Raw genomic sequence first — 9,796 nt, forward strand, 5'->3', positions numbered from 1 at the left:
AACGATCACAGGTATAAGTAATGCCAGAGGTGGCCATGGGTCAATTTGTGCCTGTAAATGTCACAGCCACCAGATTTTGAAGTACAAAACATCCACACATCTCAAATAGGTGTCATTGATATTAACTGATCAAAAGCAAAACCGTTGACTGTTTCTCCTGCGATTGGTTTAAGAAAGGCAGCTAGGGAACTGTGAGTAAAGAGGTGATGCCTTGGCTGTGAGGGAGGTTTGGAGGAAGAGAATAAGAGAAAGAAGGGATAAAATAGACACTATGCAAACACACGAATGAGAAATCAGCACTTTATCTTTAAATTGATTTCTTTGCCTTGCAAAAAAATAAATAGCTGCATCCTTTTGAAAAGCTTGTAGTGTTAAAGCGCCACCTTCAGTTACTTGGAAGCGCAGAGAGCAGATGCCCGGAGGATGCACCTCATTCCCTAGGACATGAGCTCACCCAGCCTGACTGCACTAGGCAATGGGAAATAATCGCACCAGATTCACAACCACTATCCCATACTCTCTAGCAAAACAAATTGCTGTGCTTTCTAACAGCCAGCCCAGGAGGAGACAGTGAAAGCATTAATACAACCCATCTTAAATGACCCATGCAAGTCATTTTTAATATATGTATATTAAGATTAAGCTCCCAGCCCAGCCTCTTCCAATTCCACACCTCCCCCACTAAAACGGTGCGAAAGGCGGGGGGCGCATGTGGGGGACTTAAATAAAGGCAGAGGGGAGGAGCCAGTGGGAGGAGCCCGGGTTACATGATTGGCTGGCTGGGGGAGTGATGTCACCCATATGAAACCCTGATAACTAGTTGGGAGAGAACCCGGCCGCAACTTTTGCAGAAGGGGGCGTGAGATCTAGTGAGAGCTCGGGGTCCGGGCGGCTGCTGCTGCTGCTGCTGCAGGGGGGAGGGAAAAGAGCCGAGCCGGAGAGAGTCCCAGTCCTGCTGGTGCCTGGTGCAAGGGGAGCAGTAGCGGCAGTGTGCGAGCGGGGAAGGAAAGGCGCCAGGAGAGACCTTGCATCTCGCACGCTGGGCTTCACCTTGTGACTCCCGAGGGCTCGTGTGGCGGGGCAGGGAAGGGGCTGGCACACACAAAGAAATCGCTCCAAGCCCGGCATGGTGCAGCAAGCGGAAAGTGCAGAGACTGAAAGCAACCTGCCCAGGGAGGCGATGGACACCGAAGAGGGCGAGTTTATGGCATGCAGCCCGGTCGCTTTGGATGAGAGCGACCCGGACTGGTGCAAAACGGCTTCAGGGCACATTAAGAGACCGATGAACGCGTTCATGGTGTGGTCTAAAATCGAGAGGAGAAAAATCATGGAGCAGTCTCCGGACATGCACAACGCGGAGATCTCCAAGCGCCTGGGCAAGCGGTGGAAAATGCTGAAGGACAGCGAGAAGATCCCCTTCATCCGGGAGGCAGAGAGACTGAGGCTCAAACACATGGCCGATTACCCCGACTACAAATACAGACCCAGGAAAAAGCCCAAAATGGACCCATCAGCCAAGCCCAGTGCCAGCCAGAGCCCGGAGAAAAACGCACCCACCAGCAGCAGCAGCAGCAAAAGCGCCAAGAGCTCCAGTAAGAAATGTAGCAAGCTGAAGTCCTCCTCCTCCTCCTCTCCCGCCAAGCCCGGGGCTAAAGCCACCCACCCCGGGGACTACGCGGGGGAGGACTATGTCTACGGCACCCTGAAAGTGAGCAGCAAAACCGTCAAGTGCGTCTTCATGGACGAGGATGATGAGGAGGAAGAGGAGGAGGACGAGCTGCAGCTCAGGATCAAGCAAGAGGCGGAGGAGGACGAGGACGAGGAAGATGAGCAGCAGCAGCAGAGGCGATATAATGTAGCCAAAGTCCCGGCCAGTCCCACCCTGAGCTCTTCGGCAGAGTCCACCGAGGGGGCCAGCCTGTACGAAGAGGTGAGGGGCAGCGCAGCCTCGCACGGCAGCAGCGGCAGCAATAGACTGTACTACAACTTCAAGAACATCACCAAGCAGAGCACCCAGCAGCAGCCCAGCCTGTCCCCGGCTTCCTCCAGGTCCATCTCCACCTCCTCCTCCAGCAGCGAAGAGGCGGACGACCTGATGTTCGACTTGAGCTTGAATTTCTCCCAGCACCCTCACGCCGCCTCGGAGCTGGGGGTGAGCTCCGCTTCGGGGAACCTGTCTCTGTCCCTGGTGGATAAAGATTTGGATTCGTTCAGCGAGGGCAGCTTGGGCTCTCACTTCGAGTTCCCCGATTACTGCACCCCGGAGCTGAGCGAAATGATTGCAGGGGACTGGCTGGAAGCGAACTTTTCCGACTTGGTCTTCACTTACTGAGCCGCTGGAAGGCGTGTCGCTGATGAGAACAACCGTGCAGAGAAATCGGAAAGGAAAGATGATGCTGGTGATGATGTGATGGAAGTGGTGGAGTAAAAAATGAAATAATAAAATGTCTTTTCTTTAAAAAAAAGTCTCAAAGTTAGTTCCAAACCGAGCCCGGAGTTATGTTTTTTGTTTTGTTTTGTTTTTTAATTTGGTGATCGCAACAACAACAAAAAGGCATGGGGGACTGGGGGAAAAATGATTCAGAAGTCGATGTTCGAAGCTTGTCGGTCTGTGATTGAAGTCTGGAAGATGGTCTGCAAAGAAGTCTTTTGGCAGCACAACTGTTACTCAAGGGGGTTTGTGGATTTTTTTTCCCGTGAGAGATCTTAAAAGAACTGTTCCGATTTTTTTTCTGAAAGGGACCATTGCAACTTTTTTTGGAGGGAGAAAACTGATGTCTTCTATGCATCCGATTCTTAACAAAGCTGCAGGGAGCTTGAAAAAATGCAGACTGTACAAACGCTTACAAAAAGAAAATAAAAACTGTGAACTGACTTAAGATCAGAGTTTACTTTTCAGATCAAATTGTCTATGGTTTTACAAATGTGATTTCTACTTGCCAACTTTTTTTTTGTAACTTGTTCCCTTATACCTCCTTGATTGAATACCAGACAGCCTAGACCTCAGTACAAAAAGGTATTGAAACATTTTTGATACATAACAGACCTCAGTCTTTTTTAAAAATTAATATATTTTCAGGCGTATTTTTGTACAGTGAAAAGGGAACATTCTTGCTGTGTTTTTTCAGTAAGACTTTTCAGGCACTTCTTCCCTTTTATTTTTTTTTCTTTTCTGTTTTTAGCATGCAAGTTTGTTGGTACGTTACGTCCTGGTTTTAAAAGGATTAAAATTTTAAAAATAATCCTTGCATCTAAAGGCCTTGTGGTTTAAAACAAAAAAAGAAACTTTTTTGTACAGCTATAGTTCAGATTTGTTCAATATTTGTAGGTAAAGATTTATTGAAAATGGTGATATAGACCTCAGAGCTGTTATCTTAGTTTAAAAGATTGTATATGTACTGTACTATAGTAGGACTTTATGTATCTCATACGCTGTGATATGTGGATGGGGCCCCAGATGGAAGGTATGAAACTGGATTCTCGATTTTTAGCAAAAAAAGGCACATAGTTAAAAAAAGTTTCTCATTTTGTGCAATATAATCTAAAGTACAGACCATCTGCATATTTTGTAGCAAATGATGGCAAAAGCAGACTTGTGCACTGTCAACATCATTGCCTTTTTTTTATGCTGAAAGTCTGTATCTTGACAATTTTAATAAATCAGCTGGAACTGATAGAAACTCGTATCGCTATTAGTGTCTGTAGAAGTAACGCTGGCGATGCCCTGGCCCACGCCCCACCTGCGGAGCTGTAGGCGGCTGTGTCTGCATGTAGCCAGGGGGGAGAATGTTTAGACAGCTTTTTATTCCACGAACGTGTGAAATCGCTGATTTTACCCGGCCCCCCCACCCGGCTTTCAGCGCCCAGCTAGCCTAGAAGGGGAGAGACCCCGGGGGTGGTCGGCCCCCAGGAGCCCATAGAAAGATGGCGGAGAGGGTCTCGGAGAACGTGATTCCAGGCACGCTTTAGTGCTAGGTTCTCTGCCCGGTTACCTGCCTTCTGTCATTGCTGCATCGCCCCTCGGCGGAGTGGGGGGATCGCAGCTGAGTGTGACGGGGGGGGTCTAGTCCTCTCCCCATCTCCGAGGGGGACGGGGGTAGGGACACCTTTCAGGACGAGATCCCTGCGCGTGGGAGGCGGGGATGGCTCTGGCTCCCTCCCCCCACGTGTGCTAGCTCGCTCCCTGCTCGGGGTCTGCGCTGGCTCCCGGGTCCCCTCCACGTGGGCTCTGCTGTGCGGCGGGTTAGGCTGGCTGTGCGCGGAGGGGGTGTGTCCGGCCATGTGCGGCTGGCGGCGGCGTTGGGCGCGCTGGGTTATTTTTAGCAGCTTCCGTCTCGCCGCCTCCCCCGCCCCCAGTCAGTCTTAAACGGGGAAACTGGGAGAAGGAGTCGGGGTGCAGCGGCGGGGAGAGACCGGAGAGCGGCTGGCTCCCCCGGGGCGGGGCGCGCCGCGCCACCCTCCCCTCCCCGCCCTTTTCCACTCCCCGCACGCCGGCCTGGGCAGCGCGGTGCTGGGCTGGCGGCTGCTTCCCGCCTCGCCGTGCATCCCTTCCGGAGGGGCCGGCGAGGCAGCAGCGGGTACGGGGCTTCCCAGCGGGGGGAGGCCGGCCGCAGCCGGGGGACCCTGCTCAAGAGGGGGCGGGCTGAGGCTTCCTGTTTGCCGTAGGGACGGAGGTGCAGCCAGCTCTGATCTCTGCCCTGCCGCTTCTGTGCAGAGCTTCCCCCACCCCCGCCCGAGTCTGGCGCGCACCGGCGCTGCTGGCCCCGAGCTCGCGGAGCCGGAGCGGTCTGCCCCCAGCCCGCCCTGCCTCCCTTCTCTTTCAGCGGCCTGGGCGGGCCCGTAGCTACCGATGCCCTGCCCAGAGGGTGCTGCCGCCCTCCTCGGCAGTGCCACGGCGCTAACCTCCGCCCCGCCGGCAGCTGGAGAACCCAGGGGATCTGCTCCAATTCCCTCTTCTTTGCAGTTGCCTTTGCCTGTCTGAGAGCTGGGGCGTGGGAAGGGCGGATGTGAGCGGCTGCTGCCCATGAACAGACTTTGTAAACGTGCATTTTTTTCCCCCTTAGGAGCCGTCAGATTTCAGTTTTACATTTTGAAAGAACTGCTGATGGCAATAAACAGACTCAAGGTGGAAGTGTGTTTCTCAAGAAGTTTACTTTTTATCTGATAGGCATTGGTCGATCCTTTATCTTTATCCACTAATAAATGATCCAGCTGTTTACAAGGACAATTCACTGTGCTGGTAATTTTGGTGGCAACCACTGCTACAGGCTTTCAGACTTGCTGAAAATGAAAATCCTGCATACATATTTGTAAGGCATAATAAAACACAACATTTAAACCTGCATGCATGTTATGTTTAATCAAAGACAACTCTTAGGCATTTAAGTGGTGAGATAGCTACTTTAGGTTAGTTAAATCTGGTAGTTAAATGATTAATATAATCTGATCTCTTTCTCATAATAATAATTAAAAAAAACTTACTTATGATTCTAAATAAAAGCTGTTTGGCCTAAATCCTTGCTATCAGAAAAGAGATGCAGCATATCTGGGAACCTAAATTTATGTCTTGCATTGTGATAATTCTTTATGAAAAAAACTGTTTTAAAACAAACAAGTACAACACAAAATATCCTTGGCAATGAATAGTCCTCAATAAAACAGAGTTTCTTGGATTTTCAGTTTTTTTGGTCTCAAATGATTAGTATGTTCTCTATATAATTACTTAGCAATTAGATTGAAAACAAATGACATTTATCTCTTCTAAGGCAAAAAAAAAAGGGGGGGGGGAACTGAAGTGCTCTACAGCCTAGCCATTAGCTGTCCTACTGTTGAAAACCAGTTCATGTTCATGGGCTAGGGTGATCGCATTAGATGATCATATTCCAATCTTTTAAAACAGAGCCAAAATTCTCTTAGCAATTCTTCAAGCTATCATGAGAGGGTATGGACAATTTCTTCCACTCCCTTCTTTCTGATATGCATCCTTGTTTATTAAAATGATAGGCAGTGTAATTGAACATTTGTGTTTTGCAAATGTTCAGTAAGTTATGTATTAAGGATGGTCAAATCTAAGCTGGATTCAGTTTGTAATAAGGTCTATGTTTCAGCTCACAAAAATCTTGATGTATTTTTGAAGGAAATTTTTTAAAATTATCATTACCAAATATTAATCAAGAATAACTAATATGAAATATCAAAGTATAGAGCAGTCAGGCAGATTTTAAAGAGCAACAGGTCTACTTTAGTCAAAGGAAAAAAACACCCTGCCAAAAGAGTCTTGGAAGAGCTTTTGGAAGGGAACTACAACAATATGTAAAATGAATATTTTGAGTGATGGTGCAATGAACAGGGGGACAGTACATATTTTTTTCCCAAAAAGTTTGACTTTTCATCCATTTGAGAGCTTAACTTTGCATATTGCCCAAGGAAAATGAATGAATATTCTAATTAAGCCATGACACTTTTAGGGCCAGAACTTGCTCCTTGTTGAAATCAATGCCTGAACTCCCACTCATTTCAATGAGAGTAAGAGCAGTCTTACAGTCAATAAAGATCACATCAGCTAGGTTATCCTCATATTTTATGTGTGGGGTATTTCTGGTCAAATTGAATAATCCTATTCCCAGTTTTTCTTTTTAAGTATACATATGAATTCTTGTTGACTACCCTCTCGGAGAAATCTTTATGTTCCAGGCTTAGTATCTCCCATTTACTTTCTTATTGCTGCCCCTGTTTTCATTTGGTCTCTGTATAGTACTTTTCTATGTGTAAGCAGACTTAGGGACACAAAAGAAGAAACTCAGCTTTTTCCAATTGGAAAAAACAACTTTCTTTACAACACTTAGGATCTCACTTAAATATAAGACCCAGAAAAAGGTGGTGGTATTTTTCAGATTTTGAAAATGAATGTTTTTGGAAAGTTAACTTCAATTGACATTTTCTCTTTTGGTTGCTTTCTTCTGTTTACTCTCTCAACTATAAAGTACTAACTCACTCTAAATTGTTTAAAAGGACAATATTTTTCAAATTTAACAGGTAGACATATTAAAAATGTCTTTTAAATGTCTCATGGTCTAAAGTGTAGGCATCCATATCCACCCAGGGTCAACTTCCCCAAAGGTAGAGTCTACTGAATGTGGTTTGTTTTGCATCCATGTGTCCTGCTTCTTCATTCACACAAGTGTAAATCAAGTGCAACTCTATAGTTATTCTAGTGTGGAACTCTTGTGAGGTCAAATCAGGGCCACATCATTTCAAGCTATTTGATACTCCATTACAGTTCATTCCTTTTATCTCTACCCATGCCACTTCTTCATATTGATGCCCTGGTATGTGCTTAAACCTGCACTTCTTAACTAAAATTCTCTTTGAGCTTTATGAGAGCTTTTTGCTTCAAGAAGGATATGCAGAATTGTGCCCCAATTCTTCCTGGTTTTTTGGAAAACGTAGTTCTCTTTCTAAATTCCCCTTAATCTTCACTTATGATAATGACCAGAAAGAAACTCCCTATACTGAGTTGCCTTACATTTCAACTATACAATTTTATTCCTTCAATTTCTCTTTTTTCCCAAATTTCAGGCTGTGATTTTAAAAATTTATTATTTTTTTACACACTACCTGTATCAATTAACTGCCTAATTAGTTTTATCTTCTTTACATGGATGCAGTGAATTTGTAAGAGAATTTCACAAGCAAGTAGTTTTTTAGTGAGTTTAAACTAAATAGAGTTTTAAAGACCTATTTTTATATTCAATATTAAGCACAAATGTGCAGAAAGTGTAGAATGACTTACAAAAAAGGGAAACAAAATTTGTATTGTTTCATGTATAAAAAGTAATACCTTCGTTGGGTAGAGTTTCTCTTAGGAAACCCAATACTTATGCCAGTGCAAAGATAGGAATATTTTAAAAACTCTTAGAAGATTATGATTGACAGTAGTTTCAAAGCAATGACTTCTATATATAAAAGTAAACCCCTAAAGCAATATGGTCAAGAAGGGGTGAGTGGTTTTCAATGATGAACAAACAACCTGGAAATGTGAGAATGGCGGTTCCAGTGCTTATTATTTATTCAAACTTTTTTGTGCTTAGCTATTATATGTGGATTTTCTGTGAAGTGAAATCTTGCAGAATGAATGAACATGAGGAAATCAAGCTACTAAGATTTGTGAACCTTCAGAAATTAAGATTGGTTTGATTATCATGGTATTACATTATAGTAACATTCACCTCACAGAAAATCAAGACACAGTGATTTACCATCTGAAGAAATTTGCGCAAATAATAAATACTATTCCAGGAGCTCCTATTATCACAATTTGATTTTGTTTCCATCTTCCTGCGTATCTCCAAAGCCAACTTGCCTCAACTCCTGGGTATACCAGGGAGAAGAGTTATATGCCATTGTTAGCTCATTTGCAATTTCTATCTGGTTTTGCTCTTGTACATATGTTGGAATTTTGGAGTCTCTACATAAATGCTGTGATACTTTTTTTTGAGGGTGGGGGCTGTTTTAAAATGGAGGCTTATTTTTCCAATGTGGGACATTTGATGGTTACAACATTTCAAAGATGTTGCATGATGGCCACAGGTGGGGAAAATTGAATGTTTTAGAGCCGTTTTTCAGCATGACACTTTTAAAATATGTAATTTCAAAGCCTTTTCAAAGGCCACATTAAATTCATTTTCATAGACACTCCAGGTCTGGGGGGGAAAGCTGAAAAGTACTTTTGTTTAGAAGTCTGAGTGATGGTGGGGGGTGGGGGGAACCTTTTCTTAAGGTTTTGCATGCCAGTGCACGGCCTATTGCTATGAGATAGAAAGAAGAGGGTAAGGCTGCTTGAGGCAATGCACTGGAGGACAAAGTGTTTTCTAGCACTAGAAAAAGAAAATGCATGGCAAAGTTTTGTCTTCTAGTAGACTATATAGCATGCAGAGTTTAGTATGTGTCAAAACAGTGTATGACATTGCTGTATCAAAGTTGTAAAATTAAGCATTATTTATTGAAAACTATGTATTTTTTTTTGTAAAAACCTGATCATTTAGAGGATTAATATCAGTGACTTTGTGCTAGTGCTACAATCTTAACCAGCTTCTTTACTACAGTACTTGATATGCAGTGTTAATGCTCAGGGTTGAAAACAGTCCACTCCAATGTCTTTTTTTGCAAGAGTTTTTAAATAAAGGAACAACATAATACAATTGTTCAAAAGACTCTAATAAAATTGTGTGATCAATCTTCATATGAGTTTTTATGTGGATTTTTTTTCCCAGTTTTGTATTTGCTAAATGCAGTTCAATTATTATCGGGTCTCCATTCTTCATTCTGTGAGCACCCAATACTTGTATTAAAAGGGAATGTTGTGTCTTTCTTTCAAAACCAACATGGCACACAGTCCTGACCAGGGTAGCATGTGCAGACAGTGAATGCTGTTCTGTGCACATCCAAAAGACAATGAAGTGAAGAGACAATTTTCTTCTTCTTCCTCTCTCTTGCTCTTTTTTTAAAAAATTTTTTTTTGTTAGAACTTTGGATAAAAAAAACCAATGTTTAGGTAAACATTTCAGATATGTTTCAAAGTAGAACATGAAAGAAAGAAATAAGATGGATTAAATACCAGCAAACCCCAATTCTCTGTCTTTTTTCTACAAACAGTTTACAGTCTAAATGTATTTTGGCATAGAAATAAATCATTCTGTATTAAGATTCTAGATATGAAAATGTTTTTATGAAAACCTGTAATTGATTCTTGGAATTATAATAAGGTGTTTTAATGTGTTTATGTGGTGAGAGTTTG

The 9,796-nt window shown here is 43.7% G+C and overlaps 1 protein-coding gene across 1 annotated transcript; it reads left to right on the plus strand.

Moving 5' to 3' along the window:
- The first annotated feature begins 848 nt into the window (after positions 1-848).
- SOX11 (SRY-box transcription factor 11) lies at positions 849-3,989 on the plus strand. Its single transcript, XM_039528576.1, has one exon. The coding sequence runs from the start codon at positions 1,127-1,129 to the stop codon at positions 2,330-2,332; it is 1,206 nt and encodes a 401-aa protein (XP_039384510.1). The 5' UTR covers positions 849-1,126; the 3' UTR covers positions 2,333-3,989.
- Positions 3,990-9,796: the final 5,807 nt, after the last annotated feature.

Source organism: Mauremys reevesii, linkage group 3 (genome assembly GCF_016161935.1).
Source record: "Mauremys reevesii isolate NIE-2019 linkage group 3, ASM1616193v1, whole genome shotgun sequence".
Lineage (NCBI taxonomy): Eukaryota > Metazoa > Chordata > Testudines > Geoemydidae > Mauremys > Mauremys reevesii.

Excerpts from the sequence above, each read along its gene's own strand:
- SOX11 (XM_039528576.1), top strand. The coding sequence starts at position 1,127 with ATGGTGCAGCAAGCGGAAAGTGCAGAGACTGAAAGCAACCTGCCCAGG.